General features: G+C 38.2%; 2 protein-coding genes across 12 annotated transcripts in view; one reads left to right on the forward strand and one right to left on the reverse strand.

Annotated features, from left to right (window-relative positions):
• CAGE1 (cancer antigen 1) overlaps positions 1 to 9844 on the reverse strand; it is a 50891-nt gene extending 41047 nt beyond the window's left edge. For 6 of the 11 annotated variants that reach the window (XM_036026528.1, XM_036026532.1, XM_036026530.1 and 3 more), the window contains exons 1-3: positions 9330 to 9844; positions 5765 to 5852; positions 3652 to 4175 (exon numbers count right to left, since the gene is read on the reverse strand). In XM_036026528.1, coding sequence (XP_035882421.1) covers positions 3652 to 4175; positions 5765 to 5852; positions 9330 to 9677 — 960 coding nt within the window. In that variant the 5' untranslated portion in view covers positions 9678 to 9844. Of the gene's footprint in view, positions 1 to 3651; positions 4176 to 5764; positions 5853 to 7233; positions 7449 to 9329 lie in introns of those variants that run through there. The other 5 variants (XM_036026533.1, XM_028513326.2, XM_028513325.2 and 2 more) reach the window with 5 other exon arrangements.
• The window catches only part of RIOK1 (RIO kinase 1), a 33339-nt gene continuing 21331 nt past the window's right edge, over positions 9835 to 21842 (forward strand). The window contains exons 1-2 of the mRNA XM_028513273.2: positions 9835 to 10139; positions 12988 to 13189. Of these exons, the coding sequence (XP_028369074.1) occupies positions 10069 to 10139; positions 12988 to 13189 (273 nt within the window). The 5' untranslated portion in view covers positions 9835 to 10068. The remainder of the gene's footprint in view (positions 10140 to 12987; positions 13190 to 21842) is intronic.

Below are 21842 nucleotides of genomic sequence, written 5' to 3' on the forward strand. Positions count from 1 at the left end.
TGCCCTAATGGGGAATGGAACCAGTGGCCCTTCCAGTTTGCAGGCCGATGCTCAACCCATAGAGCCATATCAGCCAGGGCTACTTACACTTTATATGTAAATTTTATTCATGATACTTACCATAGTTGAAAGTCTGCATTTATTTGTGTAATTATTTGAGTAATGTCTATCTCTTCTAGTAGGATGTTATTTTCATGACAAAATTTACATCTTTTTTTTTAACTATTATATAACCAACACACAGCATAGGGCCTAGCCTTTATTAGATGTCTGAAAGTATTTAATGACTGAATGAATAAATGAGTAAATGTAATGGAAATAGGAAGGGATACTCTTTGGAAATCCCAACTAAACAGATTTTTAAAGTGTTATTTTCCAGAAACAAATATAGGGAAATAAAGTCCTCTTTTAAATGCTGCTTCCAAGCTTCGGCATGGCTAAAGAAAACATCAGCAAAATGAAAAGGGAACCAACCTGATGGGAAAATATATTTGCAAATGATACTTTGGACAAGGGTTTGATCTCCAAAATACATAAAGAACTCACATGACTCCACTCCAGGAAGACAAACAACCCAATTAAAAATGGGCAAAGGACCTGAACAGATACTTCTCCAAGGAGGACATACAAAGGGCCCAGGGACATATGAAAGAATGCTCAGCATCACTAGCCATGAGCGATGCAAATTAAAACCACAATGAGATACCACTTCACACTGGTCAGAATGGCCATCATAAACAAATCAACAAACAATAAGTGTTGGCCAGGTTGTGAAGAAAAGGGAACCCTAGTACACTGTTGGTGGGAATGCAGAGTGGTACAGCCACTGTGGAAAACAGTATGGAATTTCCTCAGAAAACTAAAAATAGAATTGCCCTTTGACATGGCAATTCCACTGCTGGGATTATACCCTAAGAATCCTGAAACATCAATTCAAAAGAACATATGCACCCCAATGTTCATAGCAGCACAATTTACAATAGCCAAGTGCTGAAAACAGCCTAAGTGCCTGTCAGTAAATGAGTGTACCAAAAACTATGGTACATTTACACAATGTACCATATGTACAATGTACCATACTACATTTACCAATGTAGTAATGGAATACTACATAGCAGAAAGAAAGAAGGAGCTCCTACCCTTTGCAAGAGCATGGATAGATCTGGAGAACATTATGCTAAGTGAAATAAGCCAGGTGGTGAAAGACAAATACCATATGATCTTGTGTATAAGTGGAACATAATCAACAAAACAAGTAAGCAAGCAAGCAAAATATAACCACAGACATTGAAATAAAGAACAGACAGTAACCAGAGGGGAGGAGGGTGGGGAAAATAGAGGGAAAAAGGGGAAGGGTCATCAAGGAACATGTATGAAGGACACCTGGACAAAGCCAAAGGGGAGTAGTGGAGGGAAAATGGAGACAACTGTACCTGAACAACAATTAAGAAAAATGGAAAAAAATAAATGCTGCTTCCAAATAAATTAACAAAAAACCGGTCATACTTGCATATTAAGCATAATAAGCATAGCTTTTCTCATCAAACTCACAATAAAAAGATATTATTTATGCTATTATTTGATTTTTTTCTACTTGCCCATGCCAATTTTTAAAAAATTTTTTTGGTCAGAGCACACAGAATTTACACTGTTAGTATCTTTCGTGTTCTTAGGATACTACATGCACAGGATTAATAAATCAAAAGACAAGTTAATGTTTTCACTTTGGTAAAAAAATTTTTCCTTGCCAATAGAAATACCATATGATAAAAAAATCTTAAGCATTTCTTGTCAAATAATTTAATACCTCTGTATTCCTTGCTCTTCACAACATTTTTCTACTTGTATACTGAGTTCTAGCCAACTTAATTCACCAAATATAAGAGCTTATTATAGTCAAGGCACCATGTAGATGCTAAAATGCATAAAAGAAGTAGGACAGAGCCCTGATACTCAAAGAAATTATCATTTGGTAGAGCAAATCTCCAAGTTATGAGCTTGATTTTATTAGAAAAATTTATTTCTAAATTGATCAAGATCTAGAAAGGCATTTTCCCCAGAGAAGCAATGTGCCTTGTGCTGATTAAATAATTTATCATGACTTGGAAAGGTCTCAGATTATACACTTAAAACAAAACATCCAAGCACATACAATGGGCTAAAGATAGTGCATTCAATAAATGGTGTTGGGAAAATTGGACAAATCCATGCAGAAAAATTATACTAGATCACCTTCTTACACCACACACAAGGATAAATTCAAAATGGATTAAAGACTTAAATGTTAGACTGGAAACCATAAAAATCATAGAAGAAAACAGGCTGCAAAATCTCAGACATTGCTTGTAGCAGTATTTTTTCAGATATTATCTCCCAAGGCAAGGGAAACAAAATTAAATATAAACAAATAGGACTATATGAAAGTAAAAAGGTTTTGCACTACAAAGGAAAACAGCAACAAAATAAAAACACTACCCACAGAATGGGAGAATATATTCATTAATACATCTGTTAAGGGGTTAATACCCAATATTTATAGAGAACTTACACAACTTAGCACCAAAAGAGAAATAAACACTCCAATTAAAAAATGGTCTAAGGACCTGAATAGATACTTCTTCATAGAGAGCATACAGGTAGCCAATAGATATATGAAAAGATGCTCAACATCACTAATCATCAGATAAATGCAAATTCAGAATCACCAATAAATTAACAAACAAGTACCAGTGAGGATATGGAGAAAGGGAAACTCTTTTGAACCAGATTGCTGACTGGTGCAACCACTGTGGAAAGCTGTATGGAGATATCTCAAAAAATTAAAATGGTTCTGCCTTTGTGCCCAGCAATCCCACTTCTGGGAATATATTTGAAGGAAACCAAAACACTAATTCAAAAGATCATAAGCATCCCTATGTTTACTGCAGCGTTATTTACAATCACTGAGATATGGAAGCAGCCCAAGTGTCCAGTAGTAGATGAGTGGATAAAACAATGATGGGACATTTACATAATGGAATACTATTCCACCTTAAAAAAAGAAAATTTTACCCTTTGTAACAATATGGATACACCTGGTGAACCTTATGTAAGTGAAATCAGCCAGTCAAAGACAAAGACAAAGACCATATGATGTCACTCATATGTGGAATCCAATGAACAAACTGAACTAACAAGCAAAATAGGGATAGCTTCATAGAGAGCAGGATGACAGCTAAGGGGTAGGGGAGGTTAGGGGTAGACCAGGGGTGTCAAACTCATTTTCACTGGGGCCACATTAGCCTTGCGGTTGCCTTCAAAGGGCCAAATGTAATTTTAGGACTGTATAAATTTAACTATTCCTTAATAGTTAAGTGAGAGCTCAGTGCTGATGCCGGGTAGAAGAAACAAGGTGCTGGGCCAGATAAAACAAGGTGGAGGGCCAGATTTGGCCCACAGGCCTTGTGTTTGCCACCTGTGGGGTAGGGGGATTGAGCAAAAAGGAAAAAGGACTCATGGATATGGACAATACTGTGGTGATTATGGGGTGGGAAGAAGGGTATGAGGGGACTAAATGGCAATGGAAAACACACAATAAAAATTTGACATTTTGCTGGGAAATAAAACATCCTTCAATACTGTACAGACTGTACTGACCATGAAAAATCTTACCTCCTCTGTTTTATAATTAGCACTTGGATCATACTGGTTAAAGCTATTCTCTTTATAAAATGAGTTTTCAACATCACTGTATACACATTCATTACACAAGAAGCTTTCAGGTTGATTAGGGTTGAGGGCAGAGTCCTCGGCAGTATTTTTAGCCAGTGACATGTCCATGAATTTCAGTGTCTCTCTACTGCAGTGGATTCCAAGAGGACTTCTAGGAGGTTGCCTGACACATTCAGGAGCAAGTTGGTCTTCATTGGTGGAAGTGCTAGTTTCCACTGAATTTTCTTCCTTAACTGAATCTTTCTTCATATTGTTGTCTTTTGCATAATTATATACATGACTTTGCATTTCTGATTTCTCTGTGTAAGGAATGCCATCTGTCAGATTTTGAAATTTTATCATTTCATCATTAAATGTTTTTGTCTGATGAAATTTGCAAATGGGTTCACATTGTCTGAAGGAAGAAATGCTGGTGTCAATGGGCCCCATTAGCACATCCTGTGAATAATTTCCATTGTTGACATCTTGTTATAAAGAGACAGAAGAAAATAAGAATTAGCTGACCATAAATTTATGTGTTAACAGTTACATTAACATTTATGAAATAAAGTTTTTGAGCCTTTTAAGAATTATATATATTTCAACCTTTAGCACTGAGTGGATTTTAGCATGGCTTTGTGCTAACAAACAAAACAACTTTTTTACATAGGAGAGAGAAGTTCTCAAATGACTGCTTCAAAAAGTTTGTTACATATTATTCCAGTCAAATACTGGTACAACAAAGTCCAAGATATCATCAAAATTCTTTTGTTGTACTGTAATTTTAAAATGTTTTAATTATAAAATGTTTCAAAAGAATACAAAAGCATAGTGAATAGTATACAGCAAACATACATACCCTTGTTTAATCTCACAACAATCCCATGTGGGTACTATTATTATCTTTGTTTTACAGATAAGGAAACAGACAAAAGAGATGTTAAATCACTTGCCTAATATCACAAAGCTGGTAAGATTCTGGGACACTACTTCTAAATGGTATGCTATATACAGTTTCTCAATGTGACAAACTACCCAGATTTAATATTTTTAAAAACCAGAAGCGAATAAGGCAAAAGAGAAATAGTGCTGAAAAATTAATTAACGATCCCTCACTTCTACCTAAATTTCTTCCTTTTTCCTTCCCCAGAGATAACCACTATTGCTGAAATTAGTGTATATTCATTCTTCCCATCCATATTTTCTTTTGCTAGTCACTTATATACCCTAGATAATATATATCAAGTTCCCAGACTTTCTCATTCTGTGACACCTTAACATCTCAGTAGTTTTTTCACAGAACCCCTACATCTAACAGTTTCATTTGTTAAGTAGTTAAGTTCAAACAACTTAACAATTGTTTGTCCTACCAATTTAATAGCTGTTTCAAAATACACATAAACTGAAAGAAAAATATTTTATTTTGTTCTTAAACAACCAAACTCATTACTTGATTGTACAGATTGGACAAGGCCAACCCTCAGTTTCTATTTCACCTTGATTTTCATGCAATACTTGCTTCTTATCACAGTAATCTCCAAAACCACAGCTTTGTAAATAAGATGTTCATAGAAAGGATTGTAGTATAGTTTTACAGTCAAACCTCGGTTCTCGAATGTCTCCCATCTTGAACAATTTGGTTCTCACCTGGGTTGTTGAATAAAACTTTGGTTCTCAACCTGATAACCCTTTCATGCTGACACCTGTATGATCAGTTACACATCTCTCAGGTGTGATTCAGTTTTCAAACAAATTGTTTTTCAAATAGCCTTCCAGAATGAATTAAGTTTGAGGACTGAGGTGACACTGTACATTGAAATAGTGAGCTATCTCATGCTAGTAATTTGTGGTGTTCAAGAAATGTTTAGGACCACTGTTTCCTTCAAATTTCAAAATATCCTGCAGGACACTGTGCAAACTGTGGTTATACAGTATTGTTTTGTTTTAAAATTTTATGTAAAAAGCATCATTATACATATACACATATGTATAACTTTATCTATTTGTTTAATCTATACATAGAACACAAAAAGATCTTAATTTCTTTGTATATTGCCAATAAAGACATACTCACCACCTAACAAATCATCTAGTGTGCTATAAATTTCTTCAGAAAGTGTGAGTTTAGGCTCATTTTCCCTTTTTACAGTCTTTATTTCAGTCTGTATTAATAATAAAAAAGCATCAATATTAATACTTCAAACATCATAAGCTTCTTCTAAAGGTATTTGTACATTGCTATGTAATTTTTGTCAGAATTTTTTCTTGCTCAGGTGGAATGTGGTCTCTAGTATCTTTTCCCACTGCGTATTTGAGCTCTCTTTTAGTAAAATCATGTTAATAAAGTCATAATATTTAATTTGAGAGTTAAAGAAGTATCTTGCTATTTTAATACTTCGGGGGTTTTTTTTGGCAAGTCAAATTGTATTCCTATAAACATAGGAGTACATGATAACCTATATATCTCTTACTGACAATTCTTTGATGTTAATTAAATATGGTCTATTCAAGTTTTTAACCATTGGATATACAAAATAGGGATATGGTAATGAGGTAAAATCTGAATCCAGAAAATAGAAAGCTATAAAAATTCATCTAGGGCTTATTCTCAAAGTTACTTTAATATTATCTAAGATGAGAGGATTTATTACATAAATTAACAGTATAAATAAAATAGTAAGAAAAATATTTTAAATGTTTAAGGAAAACATTGATTCAATCATGAACAGTATATCAAGTATGTGGAAGCAAATGATGCTCTAAAAAAGTACTTATCTCTTATTAAAGTCAGCTGGTTACAAATCTCTATTAAATATGCTTTTCATAGCATTGTTCCACTTTCTGAACATCCCTCAAGTATAATAAAAACTGAGTTATATTTTATAACTATATGTTATTTGGACTTACTGCTAATTTAGACCATTTCTCCTAACTAGATTTTTAAAGTATCAGGAATAATGTACTAAAAAAATAAAATAGCACTACTCACATGTATTGATGTTATATTCATACAGACTTCTTGGGACTCCACTCCTCATTGAATTTCAGAGATCACTTGTAACTCTTGTCTTACATGGTATTACCATTTTTAGCTAAAATTAGCCTTTCGTTCCTCTGATCTATATAGTACTTTCTATAATGAAATCCAAGAGGGAGGACCTCCTTACTTACATAATTCAAGACAATTCAGTACATAGTAACTTGGGTCCTGATTAGCACCATATTATGACCAAATATTTTCTTAAATGAAAAGAGACCAGATGTCAGGCTCCTTGTGTTCTTGTCCTTACTCTGTGTCTGAGTTTTGCAGCATGTCCTCTGGCTATACTTATGGGACTTCATGAAGAGGCTAGAAAGGATCAGTTTTAACACTCTATTTGTAAATTCTATCTTTCTTGAAAACTATTTCTACTATTTCTCTTTTCTAGGCCTCCACTGGACATTTCTTTATTGTTCCTTGTATTTTTTAAGACATTTTCATATGGAACACAATGTGAATGATAAATACATCTGTACCTCCCATTACTTATAAGCAATGCACACCTGAGGCAAGTCTGCAGTAGTACTGCTGGTTTCCATATGGAAGGGAGAGTTTGTGTGTGTTGAATCTTGAAAAAGACTGCTGAAATTCATGGCATCCACTTCTGACATGCTTTCTAATCTTTCACGAGAATCATCCACTTCAAAATATACAGGATCTGAGGATGATGACCAAACTTTTTGATAATTCTTGTTCTTAACTGTTGAATGATGGAAGGCTTTTAAAAAAAACATAATTTTAAGGTCCATTAATATATGCAAACAAAAAGCTTTCCCCCCATCCCTCTGCATATTAAGAAAACAGGAAAGTTTATTGTTCTAACTTTAAGATTTCACTTATCAAGTTATTGGAAAAATAAAAAAAATTTGTCTGAATACACCAAGTTAACTTTGTATGGTAGTAAATACTAATTTGGACAAAAGCAAATCAGTATGTGTGGCTACTATCCAATAATTACATAAAAGCCTTGGGACCCAGAAGGTGAAGGGATCTCTAAGTTATTTAATCAAAAGACATTCACAAAATATCATCAGAGACCTATAAAGTTCCACCAAACACTGTATTTCTATTTACTTAGTATGTGCTATTTGCATATCTCTTTATCAACTCAAATCCAAGATTGTAAATGAATTTTCCCTCACTTCCATATGCCACACTTTCTCTCAGGCAGTTAGAGTTTCAAAGTTTGGCATCCTTCTACCTCATTGTCCCCGCGCTAATTCAGTTACCAAGTCCTGTCCATTTACCGTTTAAAAACAATTTTCATTAAGTCATGCTTTCTTTCCATCCCTTAAGTCATCATACTGGTCCACATTCTTGTGATTCCTCAAGTCTATTAGGGGATTAGGATGGAAAGGATGTCCAATCACAATGACTTAAAATTCTTCTGCCTTACTTCCTAGGTTTTATAAAGCCTGAACCCATTTTACCTAGCCAATATTCCTCTGCTCTGGCAAAGTCAGGCTCACTTCCCTGTAAATAGGTCTTGTTCCTTACCACTTCATTTGTCTGTCCTGGCAAGTGCTTCTCTTTTCTAAAACCTTCCTATCTACCCACTCACCTATTTTTTAAAATTCCTACAAGGTCTTTAGTCTAAATCTGTCCCACAATTTGGTACCTATTCGTTTTACTGTTTTAGTCGTAACCTTTATTTCAAGGATTATACAGATTATAAATACTTGGAGAGGAGTCCATTTACATTTTTCAATACCCCTCTACAGCAAAAAACTCCACCGGTGTTGGCCAAAGTAAATTTTAATAAATCCTGCATTCTAATTATTTATTTCTATTAAACTTTCTCAGTCTACAATTACTACCAAATTGCCTGAATTATTTTATTAACAAATAATTTATTGAGGATTATGTTTCTTCAAACTTATGTCATCCTTTGGTTAAGTATAAAAAAAGCCACTGAGCCTAGCAGGCTAGTAAGGGTTGGTGAATGGTTCAACTTTATGCTCACATTTTCCCCTTTTTCCAAACACATAAATGCTACCTATGTTGTGGTGAATATAATTTGAAAACCTTGTTTTTGTTTTCCAAATGAAAATAAAAAAACCGGAAAGGGCCTTATTTCTTAAACCTGTGAACCCAGAACTTCCTATTAAACTTTTACAACTTCGTATAGCACAATCAGCCAATTTAAGTTAGGCTTACTTTTTCCATCTTTCATTCTGACTTTACCAGATGTTACACTTTTAAAATATTTATTCAAATGTTGCATAGATATTCCAGAGACACTCAAAACCTGTTTTAAGATGGGCATTAAAAAAAAATGTCACTGGATCTCGCGTGAGAAGACTAAGGGGACGGCCCGCCGCCGGTGCTTCCGCCCTCGCGTTCCACACCCTCGCTCGGCCCTACAGCGACTCCGGAGACCTCGCTGCGCGGGGTTTGTCGTTGGGGACTGGGGGCAGAATCCGTACGAAATAATCAGTGAGTTATGCAGAAAAAAAAGAGGCGTCACTGGAGTTACCGGTTAAAACTCTAAGGTTTTGTTTTTAAGTTCTTTTCAGCCGTATGACAAAGTTTCTAAACACAACTCATTTTCACCTCAAAACAATGCACTAAACGCTTTAAATCGTAAAAGCGTGCTCACTTCCAGAGTCCATGCCGTTTCTTGCATCCACAATAAGGATTTCTGCTCCCACCCCCTCGCACCAGGTGTTGCGGGAGGGAAAAAAGTTTTCGAGGTTACCAGCGGATGGCTGTTAAGAAGTCGCAGAAGGGATGTGGGCGCTTCGGACCGTTCCTGTGACGTACGCCCATACACCCGCCCACGCCAGCCAATCTCGGCGGGGAACGACGCAAGGCAGGCTTCCGGGCACCCAGCGGACTCTGCCTGGGGGGCTTCGAAGTCTGTCACCATCGGTGAGAATGGCGAGCGTGATCTCCCAAGCCGAAGAAACTGTGGGCTGGCAGGCACGTCCTTATACGGGAGGGACATACAAAGCAGGGTGCAGAAGCTGAAATCTCTTGATGATATGGTGGGCACGGGCTCAGCGACGAAAGTGATTCAAGTTCACCTCACACATCGATGTGTCCCTCTGGCGCACCGTCCACCGCAAACTTCAGCTAAGGTAGGGCGGAACTTCCGGTAGAACGAGATTTCCGGTGGGGTGAGGTTTTCGGTCGAGCGGGGGCGGCAGTACCAAGGCTGTAGGTTTTAGTTCCATAAAGCACGTGGCGCGCGCATTTGGCACAAGGACTCAAGAACGGACTCAAGTGCGAGGCGGACATCCGTGGAGAGGCCTTGAAGTTGAACTCACTCTCTGTGGTTCCTGGCCCAGCTCCGGGTGAGGGGCTTCCGGTGGCGCTAAAGCTCTGCGCGTTCAGTAATGGACTACCGGCGGCTGCTGATGAGTCGGGTAGTCCCCGGGCAGTTCGACGACGCGGACTCCTCCGACAGGTAGAAGGCGATTAAGTATACCGATTCCCGTTGGGATTTTGCTCTCTGCCGCGTCCTCCTTTGGGGGAGTTAACACTGGTTTAGAGGGAGACTGGTAGTTAATCACTCTGGAACTCTCTTCAAGGCCTTTTGCGTCTTTCTCCTTCCCAGCCGTGATTTTCGTCCCAGTTCACGGCAGTTATTTATTGAAAGCCACTTGTCAAGGAGGTGCAGGATTTCCAGGTTGGCTAGCATTGTTGAGAGGCCAAGTTGGGATTAGCGATTGGGAAACATAGGTTTTTGCGCTTTAACTATATTCAGTGTTCAAAAGCACGTGAGCGTCTAATATATACCAGATTTTGTCCTTAGCGTTGGAGATAGTGATGAGCCAGACAAATTAAGTCCCTATCATTGAATTTTTACCTTCTACTTGAGAAGGAGGGCAGAGTAGTACAGAGAAGTATTGAAAACAGCAACAGACAATGGTGTATGCTATGGAAATAATTTAAGACGGTTGATAGACCAAGTTGTGATTTGGTCAGGAGGTGGTAAGTCCAAAAATGTACGACAAGAATGAGCTAACCTCAGGAAGAGGCAAGAACAGCCATTCAGGAAGAGGATACAGCAAGTGCACAGTATCCACGGTGGGATCCCTCTTGGCTGTGAAAGGAGTATCTAATGGGCTAGAGCAGAGGTAGTTGAGAAGATAGATGATAGGTAACGATATAGAAGTGAGAACGGGCCAGCTCATGCAGAGCCTTAAAAGTGGTGGTGAGGAATTGAGATATTCGAGGTCTTAGAGAAAGTCATAGGGAGATTTTAGCAGAGGAATGACATTATCTGATTTATTACTTAATGGAATCACTCTGCTATGGAGAGGATGGTTTTGGAAGGCAGAGTGGAAGCAGTACAAAAAGTAATTCAGTTCATAGATGATGTACATTAGAGATAGGATCATAGAGATATGTTCTGGAGGTAGAAGTGGCAATTTAGTGGTAGATTGGATGTGGGACATGAGGCAAAAGGAATTAAGGATAACTTATGTAAAAGAAAATGAAACAATTATTTTAGAATTTTAAAAAACATCTTTATGTTTACAATAAGGTTTCATTATATATAAATTTTATTAGTTGTAGATTTTTCAGTAAATATATGTTGATTGCTTTCCATGTGTCAGATCTAGTGTTGGTAAGGATGCATTGGTAAACACCACTCTGACAAAGACCTTGTACTCTAGCAGGGTGAACATATTAAATAATTAGACAAATGATTTGTATTATAATTGGGTCAGTAGTACAAAGGAGAAATGGGTGAAGAATAGGGAAAACTTACCTGAGCAAGTGATAGTAAGCTAATACTGGAAGGATAAGTAGGATTTAGCCAGAGAAATGAGAACATTCCATATTTATGTTTACACAGGAGCATACAAAAGACCTTAGGGAAGACTCTAAGGGGAAAGAAGAAATACAACTAGTGTGGCTGTTAAGTAATTAATGATAGTAAGTGTGAACTGGTTTACCATCCATCATTGGAAGTTGTAAAGATAAGCCAGTTGATTTTGCACCACCCCACACCCCCCACACTTCCCATGACTTTAGGCAGTTTCTGGAGACATTTTTGTTTGTCACCACTAAGAATGGGGCTGCACTAAGTGGCATCTGGTAGGTGGAGGCCAGAGATACTGCTAAAAATCCAACAAGGCACAAGACAACCTCCTACAACAAAGAATTGTCTAGCTGAGGTTGAGAAGTCCCAGTGTTAATGAAGGTATAAATTTAACATGCCACTCTAGGTTACTAGCAAATGAAGGATCAATTTATGGATTATGTTTATGAAATCCTAATAGTAGCTATTTAATGATTATTCCATGGAGATTTGAAGCCCTGTAAACTGTAGCTAATAAATAAGTTAAGATTGATAATCTTGATAATCTGAATTTCATTAAACTCACATCTTAGTTTTTAAGCTGGTAATGTGTATTAGCAATTGTTTTATATGATTTTTGTCCTTGTTCTCTACATGAGATGTTAAAACTGGTAGTATCTCTGTTGAATCTGATTACCAGACATGTTTTGTTAGGTATACACAGTGTTTTGTTAAAATTGAATATGCCAGTTAAGTGGGAGATTTTACACAAAAATCCATATCCCTGGCTTCTCTTGAAAAACTAAGAAGATACAGTAACTAACACTGGGTCTGAATTCTTACATGGCAAAAACACCCTATTGTGTTTTCTCTGCTTTGGGCCTATTGTTTGGGTTTGACAATCCCTTCATCTGCTTAGTTATAGCCAGCCTACTTTCTCATTTGTGGTGCTTGTATTCACCATTTCTTCCCTTAATGAACAAAGGTGATTTGAAGTTCTTTGTATAACAGGAATCTTGAATACAGCTTCATATGTTGCAAAGTGGTATTGAGTTCAAAGTCAAGCTGGTTCAGACTTATTTTCAAGTTTTGTCAGAAAGGTTTATTCTTTATTTTATTTTTTTTACCCACTCTTTAGGCAGTTCTGTAAGTAGTTTTGTAGTAAGGTCTGGAGTACTGATCAAAGCCAGTTCATTCGACAGAAAAGATAGCAATATAAATTCTAACTTAAGGCAGAGGTGCATCAGGAACACCTGATGTACTTCTTTAGTATGACCTCGAGAATAAGCAAACAACCTGAATGGATCTCTGAATAAACAGGAAAACTTCATGTTAAGATTGACTTATTGGCAGGTACATTGTAAGGGAACCTTTTAGGTATAATTTATCATATTGTAAATAAATGTAATCAGTTGGACTTACATATGTGTTATATTGAAAAATAAATACATATGTAAGTCCAGTTAGAATATCTGTAAACATGATAAAACATTGTTATTTCTAGTGAAAACATTAACTGGAAGATAAGGAAAGAAGAAGATGACTTTCTGTGTGAAGACTTTCAAAATAATGTGAATGAAAGGATGGATGAAGGTGAGATAGAAGATGAAGAGGAGGATTATGAAGATGAAGATGATTGGGACTGGGATGATGGAATTGGAAAACTCACCAAGGGTTGTATCTCAAATGGAGGGAGTAACCCACAGGTATTGTAAATGATTCTATACTTTTTTATGTTGTTTGCTTATATCTTCTTATTTTAATTTTTGAGAGTCTACAGTTCTTTTTTTATTGAATTTATTGGGGTGTCATTGGTTAGTAAAGTTACATAGGTTTTTTTAAATTACATTTTATTGACTAGGCAATTACAGTTGTCCCAGTGTTTCCCCCTTTGCTCCCTCCACCTAGCACCTGCCCCCACCTCAGGCGCTTCCCCCCACCATTGTTCATGTCCATGGAAAGTTATATAGGCTTTAGGCGTATAGTTCTATAATATATCATCTGTATATTGTATTGTTCATCATCCCAAGTCACATCTCCTTACATCACCAGTTACCTCCCCTTTGCCCTCTTTTACCTCCCCTCTGCCCCTCTTTTCCTCTGGCAATCATCATAGTGCTGTCTGAGTCTATGACCTTTTTTTTTAAATATATTTTATTGATTATGCTATTACAGTTATCCCATTTCCCCCTTCACTCTCCTCTACCCTGTACACCCTCTCCCACCCACTTCCCCCCCTTTAGTTCATGTCCATGTGTCATACTTATAAGTTCTTTAGCTTCTACATTTCTCATACTGTTCTTACCCTCCCCCTGTCTATTTTCTACCTACAATCTATGCTACTTATTATCTGTACCTTTTCCCCATCTCTCCTCCTCTCACTCTCCTTTTGCTAACCCTCCATGTGATCTCCATTTCTGTGGTTCTGTTCCTATTCTAGTTGTTTGTTTAGTTTCTTTTGGTTTTGCTTTAGGTGTGGTTGTTAATAATTGTGAGTTTGCTGTCCTTTTACTATACATGTTTTTTTTTTATCTTATTTTCTTAGATAAGTCCCTTTAACATTTTATACAATAAGGGCTTGGTGATGATGAACTCCTTTAACGTGACCTTATCTGAGAAGCACTTTCTCTGCCCTTCCATTCTAAATGAAAGCTTTGCTGGATAGAGTAATCTGGGATATAGGTCCTTGTCTTTCATGACTTGGAATACTTCTTTCCAGCCCCTTCTTGCCTGCAAGGTCTCTTTTGAGAAATCAGCTGACAGTCTGCTGGGAACTCCTTTGTAGGTTACTGTCCCCTTATCTCTTGCTGCTTCTAGGAGTCTCTCCTTCATTTTTACCTTGGCTAATGTAATTATGATGTGCCTTGGTGTGTTTCTTCTTGGGTCCAACTTCTTTGGAACTCTCTGAGCTTCCTGGACTTCCTGGAATCTATTTCCTTTGCCAGATTGGGGAAGTTCTCCTTTATTATTTGTTCAAATAAGTTTTCCACTTATTGCTCTTCCTCTTCCCCTTCTGGTACACCTATAATTCAGATGTTGGAACGTTTAAAGATGTCCTGGAGGTTCCTAAGCTTCTCCTCGTTTTTGAATTCTTATTTCTCCATTCTTTCCTGTGTGTTTGTTTCTTTCTTCCTTCTGGTCTACTCTATTGTTTTGAGTTTCCTTCCCATCACTATTGGTTCCCTGTGCATTTTCCTTCATTTCTTTTATGGTAACCTGCATTTGTTCATCTAGTTTATGACCAAAATCAACCAATTCTGTGAGCTTCCTGATCACCAGTGTTTTGAACTGTGCATATGATAGGTTGGCTATTTCTTGGTCGCTTAAAAGGATGAGTTCTGGGGGCATTGATTTGTTCTTCTGTTTGAGCCATACCTCCCTCTCTCTCTCTCTCTCTCTCTCTCTCTCTCTCTCTCTCTCTCTCTCTCTCTCTCTCTCTCTCTCTTTTTTTTTTGGTCTGGTTGCTCCTGTTATGGTGAGGGGTGGAGCTTTATGTGTTCACTAGGGCTGGGCACCCCAGTTGCTAGATTGTGACGCTGTATGTGAGGGTGGGGTCAAGAGGGAACAGTGGTGGTTGCTCTGTTCTCCATGGGACCTCAGTCCCTTCCTTGGGATCCTGGGTTGTGCACTCTGCCCTGCTCCACAATTGCCGCCTCAGTGGGTATGCTAGCTGCTGCTTGCATACTCGGTCCACCTGCTGCAATCTTGCACACCCCAGATGCCTTATGTGCCTAATTCTCCCTGTTCTCTGCACCTCGACCCACGCCTGGCTGCTCCTCTCCGCCCCCCTACCAGTTTGGATGAACGGGTCTATTTCAACTTCTTGCCTGTCCGACTTACATTCAGATAAACTTTCTGTTATTTCTGGATGTTACTCTGCCTCTAAATTGTTGTTGTTCCAATCTTGGTTGTGCGTGGAGGTACAGTGTATCCACCTATGCCTCCATCTTAGCCAGAAGTCCAACTGGCTTATTTCACTTAGCAGAATACTCTTCGGGTCCATCCATATGGTCACAAAAAGGTAAGATTTCCTTCTTTTTCACTGCTGAATAGTATTCACTTGTGCTTTTTTAACCACTTATCTACTGATGGGCACTTGGGTTGCTTCCCAATCTTGGCTATTATAAATAACGTTGCAGTGAACACAGGTATGCATATATACTTTCAAATTAGTATTTCAGTTTTCTTTGGATATATTGCCAGAAGTGGAATCACTGGGTCATAAGGCAGTTCCATTTTTTACTTTTTTGAGGAAACATCATACTGTTTTTCACCGTGGCCGCACCAATCTGCATTCCTACCAACAGTGCATGAAGATCCCCTTTTATCCACCTCCTTGCCAGCACTTATTGTTTGTTGATTTATTGATGATAGCCATTCTGACAGGTGTAGAGTGATATCTCATTGTGGTTTTAATTTGCACTTCTCTGATGATTAGTGACATTAAGCATCTTTTCATATATCTATCGGCATCTGTATGTCCTCTTTGGAGAAGTGTCTGTTCAGGTTCTTGGCCCATTTTTAATTGGATTGTTTGTTTTTTGATGTTGAGTTTTACAAGTTCTTTATAAATTTTGGATATTAGCCCCTTACAGATGATTTTCTTTGCCGTGCAAAAACCTTTTAGTTTGGTGTACTCCTATTTGTTTATTTTTTCTTTTGTTTCCCTTGCCCAAGGAGATGTATTAGAAAAAATGTTGTTGCTAAAAGAAATGTGAGAGACTTTACTAGGCAGTAAAGTTTTCTTTTACTAGGTAGTATTTTCTTTTAAGACTAATGATTTCAAGTGTTATATTTAAGTTTATCCATTTTGAGTTTGTTCTTATGTACGATGTAAGAAGCATCGTACATAAAATGAAACTGGTCTAGTTTCATTTTTTTGCACATGTTGGTCTAATTTTCCTAACGCCATTTATTGAATAGACTGTCTTTACCCCATTGTATGTTCTTGTGTACTTTGTCAAATATTAATTGACCATAAAGGTATGGGTTGATTTCTGGTCTCTCTATTCCAGGAGTCCCCAACCCCTGGGCCCCAGCAGTCCCTGGTGTGTTAAGAACCAAGCCGCATAGGAAGACGTGAGTGGCAGTGAGTGAAACTTCACTGGCATTACTGCCTGAGCTCCACCTCCTGGCCCCCCTCCCCCCAAGTCTGTGGAAGAATTGAAAATTCTCTTCCATGAAACCAGTCCCTAGTGCCATTCTGTTCCATTGATCTATAGGTCTGTTTTTAGGTCAGTATCATGCTGTTTTGATTACTGTGGCCTTGTATAGTGTGATAACAGGTAGCGTGATCCCTCTAACTTTGTTCTTCTTTCTCCAGATGGCTATTCAGGCTCTTGTGTGCTTTCATATAAATTTTGGAATATTTGTTGTAGTTCTGTGAAATATGCCATTGGTATTTTCATAGGAATTTTGTTGAGTCTGTAGATTGCTTTGGGTAGTATGAGCATTTTAATGATGTTAATTCTTCCTGTGCATGAACACAGTATATGGTTTCACTTAATTACCTTCTTTGGTTTCTTTCTTCAGTGTCTTATAATTTCCCAAGTAGAGGTCTTTTACTTCTTTGGTTAAATTGATTCCAAGGTATTTTATTTGAAAATTTTTATGCAATTGTAAATGAGATTGTTTTCTTAGTTTCCCTTTCTGATAGTTCATTATTGGTGTATGAAAATGCAATTAATTTCTGGATATTTATTTTGTATGCTGTTACTGAATTCATTTATCAGTTCTAGTAGTTTTTTGGTTGAATCTCTAGGGTTCTGTACATATATTATCATGTCATCTGCAAATAATGACAGTTTTACTTATTCCTTTCCAATTTGGATGCCTTTCCTTTTTCTTGCCTGATTGCTGTGGCTAAGACTTCTAATACTATGTTGAATAAGAGTGGTGAAAGCAGACATTCCTCTCTTGATCCCAACCAACTGAGCTACTCAGCCAAGGCTGATTTCAATCTTCTTATATTTATTGAGACTTGTTTTGTGTTCTAACATGTTCTATCCTAGAAAATGTTCCATCCTTTAACACTTAAAAAGGATGTATATTCTGCTTTGGGGGTGAAATGTTTTGAATATATCAATTAAATCCATCTGATCTTGTGTGTCATTTAAGACTGCTGTTTTCCTTGCTGATTTTCTGTCTGGAAGGTCTATCCATTGATGTAAGTGGGATGTTAAAATCCTCTACTGTGCCTGTATTACTGTTGATTTCTCCCTTTATGTCCATCAATAATTGATTTATGTATTTAGGTGCTTCTTTGTTGAGTGCATAAATGTTAACAACGGTTATATTCTCTTGTTCCCTTTATCATTATGTAGTGTCCTTCTTTGTCTCTTACTATATAGCCTTTGCTTTAAAGTTTGTCATAAGTATTGCTACCCCAGCTTTTTTTATTTGCATTAGTATGTATATCTTTTTTTTATTTCTTTATTTTTGGTCTGTGTGTATCTTTCATATGAAGGTGGTTCTCTTGTAGACTGTAGGTATGTGGATCTTGTTTTCTTATTGACTCAGCTACCCTGTGTCTTTTGATTGGAGCATTTAAGCCATTTACATTTAAAGTGATTATCGATAAGTACATATTTATTGCTATTTTATTATTTTAACTATGTTTGTTTGTTTGTTTGTTTGTTTTCTTAACCCTGCAGAGGTCATGGTCAAAAAGGTTACAGTGTAGGTCGCATGTATCTGAGAGATAAATTCATTATTAGTGTGTTCTGAAATGTGACAAAAAATTTTAAAACTGCAAATTTGCATTTCTTTTATTAAATATTTATATAATAAAATACATGGAAGTTGACATAAAATATTCTGTGGCTGTTTTCTACTTTGAGTTCAATTGGATTTTTGCTCCATTTTGATTTTTTGTCTTTCCTAAAAAACACTTCGTGTCTAACTCATCTTCACCAGACATATGTTGCTTGGTATCTGAATCTTCTGAATGAACTTCCACATAATCTTCATCTTCTAAATCACTTTCATTTTCACATTTGACTCTTATATTATCATCATCAACTGGATTAGCATTTGCTGAAATTCTTCAGTATCCGTTGGATTGTAGCATTGTTTTATTTTTCCAGCTTTTTTCAGTGGTAAAGGGAAAAAAACCCACAACACTGACTTCGAAATTTGCGGAAAAATACACCTACATGAACACTGACTTTGGAGTTTGTGGTGTCTTTCAACTACAATTTACTATCAGATATCACACACCCTTAGGAAACATGTTATAACCAAACTGACTGCTTAAATGTTATGGCTTAACATTAGTCATACACAAACGATTAGCTAGTCATGGCCTTATACCTGTGCACCTGATGTTTGTAACAGTATTTAAGAAAAGAGTTTTGTTTGTATCTCTCAGATCAGCTGCAACCTCCGTAGTGTTAAAGAAGACCCTTTAAGACTGGTTGGTGGTAATGAACTCCTTTAGCTTTTTTTTTTTTTTTTTTTTTTTTTTTTTGCCTGGGAACCTCTTTATTTTTTCTTCAATTGTAAATGATAGCCTTGCTGGGTAAAGTAGTCTTGGTTGTAGGTCCTTGCTTTTCTGTTGAGAAATCAGCTGACAGTCTTATGGAAGCTCTACTGGGGCAATTAAGTGCTTTTCTCTTGCTGCTTTTAAGATACTCTCCATGTCTTTAACCTTTTTCATTTTAATTATGTGTGTCTTGGTGTGGGCCTCTCTGGGTTCACCTTGTTTCAACTCTGCGCTTCCTGTACTATGTGTCTTTCCTTCACCAGATTAGGGAAGTTCTCAGTTATTATTTCTTTAAATAGGTTCTCAATCCCTTTCTCTTTCTCTTCTCCTTCTGGTACCTCTATGATGTGGATGTTGTTACACTTCATGTTGTCTCAGAGGTCACTTAAACTATACTCATTTTAAAAAATTCTTTTTCTCTTGCTGCTCTGATTGGATGTTTCCTGTTACCTTGTCTTCCAAATCACTGATGTAATCCTCTGCTTCATCTAACCTACTGTTGATTCCTTTAGTGTATTCTTCATTTCAGATACTGTGTTCATTTCTGACTGATTGATTCCTTTTTATGGTTTCTGTGTCATTTTCATGACTTTGTAGTTCTTACTAAGTTCCTTGAATATGCTTATAAGCATAACTTTGAATTCTGTGTCTGATAAATTGCTTGCCTCCATTTCATTTAGCTCTTTTTTCTGGAGATTTCTCCTGGTCCTTCATTTGGGGTTTGTTTCGTTATCTCCCCATTTTGGCTGCCTCTTTGTGTTTGTTTCCATGTACTAGGTAGATCTGCTATGACTCCCAGTCTTGTAGTATGGCCTTATGTAGTAGGTTTTCTGTGGGACCCAGCGATATAGTCTCCTTGATCACCTGAATTGGGTGCTCCTGGAATGTCTGTTTGTGTTTTGTGGGTCCTCCTGTTGTAATTGAGTCTTGATTGCTATTGACCCATTTGTGCATGGGGTCTACCTGCAGGTTGACTGACTGAGGATTAACTTTAACCATAATATACAAGCTGCTGTGCAGGGGCTGACCACACAAAGCAAAATTTGCCTCAGCATGGTCTGGTGCCGCCTACCAAGATAATCCCTTTGGATATGCTGCTTGTGAAGCTAATTGTATCTTGCTCTGATGTTGTTTGAAACTGGCCACTGGGTGTGTTGGTTCTGGGGCCTCTTGGGAGGGACTCTGGTACAGCACAATGTCAGATGCTGCCTGTGACTGACCCTGGGCAACGTGTTTGGAGCTATAAAGTGATCTACAGTTTGTGACTTCCTCTGCTGGGCCTGAGTGTGCTTGGGAAGGACCATGCTGTGTACCAAGACTGGCTTTTACCAACATTGGGCCCAGGGACAGTTTCACAAAAGTCCCATGGCATCCTGAAATTTACTTGTATCTGTTTCTGCCTGCTGGCTGACTGTTAGGCTCAGTCACTGAAAGAGCCTCTGGCATAATGTAGGTTCTCAGTGAGTTATCGGGTAGGGGAGAATAGCGTTCAACATGTTGATACAGGTTCAAACTCAGTGCCAGTGCTGGGTCTGAGGCCATTCAGGAAATGACCTGGAGTAAGTCTAGCTGCCACTTGCTGGTTGCTCACACACCTTTGTGTAAGGCAAGGTCTCAGGGAGTCATCAGGGTAAGGCCAGCAGAGTTTTATCAGGCCTAGACAGACCAATGTTTGTTCATATGAAGGGGGGTGGGGGGCTCTGCACTGACTGGTTGGTCATATGAGGGGAAAGTGGCTCTTGCCCTAGAGCCACACAGCTCAGTCTGACCCAGATTCTACCAGGAGTCTGATCTCAGCAGAGTGGAGCTGCTAAGATCCTGGAGAGTGTGGCTAGCAGGTCTTTCATGAGGGGGAGGTGCCAGTCAGTTCACGGAAAAGTCAGGGGGAATGGCCTCTGTCTCAAAGCCACACAACTCAGTCACTGAAACACCCTTAGCCTGTCAAGACCTCTATACCCAGGCCCTGGCAGCTGACTCCTCAGCAGGGCACAACCTCTGCAGGGTAGGGTGAGAGGGAATCCAGAGGATGAGGCTATTGCATTCCCCCAGGCTGATACCATATGGATGGAAGTGCAAGAAAAATGGTGTCTGCAGTGTGGAAGACATACTCAACACAGGGATCCTGGCAGCTGTCCCTTGAGCTCTGTCCCCAGAGCCACAAACCCAGTTTCTTCTCACAGGACTCTAATCTGCTCTGCCCTTTTTTCACAGGAGCCTAGGATGAGTAAACAAGATTTTGTGTGTTGGCCCTTTAAGAAGCCACCTGTATCTCTAGTAGGTCTCTGCCTTTCCATGGCAGACAGAATCTTTGCTGATTTTCACAGCCAGATTTAATATGGGTACCTCTTTCTGGCTCTAGTGCTCTGGGCTGGGGAGCCCAGCTTGGGGTTGAGACCACCCACCTCTCAGAGAGAACCTTTTGCATACAGCTGAGAAATCAATCCAGAATTTCAGCCACTACCTGTGGGAGCAGAGCCAGCCCTTTTTGCGTTCCCACCCTTCCTATCAGTCTTGATGTGGTGGCAGCTTCTGTAAATCTTTGGCTACAAGACTGCTCTTCAGCTGGTCTTCAGTTGGTAATTTAGGTTGCTTGCTCTATATTTTAGTGATTTCAGTTTTGTCCTGGTAGGGGGTGAGTATAACATCTGCTTAATCCCTGCCATCTTGGATGTCTCTATATGTCTTCTTTTAAAATATTTTATTTTATTTATTTTTAGAGAGAGGATAAGGGAGGGAGAAAGACAGGGAAACATCCATGTGTGAGAGAAACATCAATTGGTTGTCTCTCATGCACACTCCGAAAGGGGACCAGGCTGCAACCCAGGCATGTGCCCTAGCCAGGCATCAAACCAGCGACCTTGCTTTGTGGAACAGTG

Source organism: Phyllostomus discolor, chromosome 5 (genome assembly GCF_004126475.2).
Source record: "Phyllostomus discolor isolate MPI-MPIP mPhyDis1 chromosome 5, mPhyDis1.pri.v3, whole genome shotgun sequence".
Lineage (NCBI taxonomy): Eukaryota > Metazoa > Chordata > Mammalia > Chiroptera > Phyllostomidae > Phyllostomus > Phyllostomus discolor.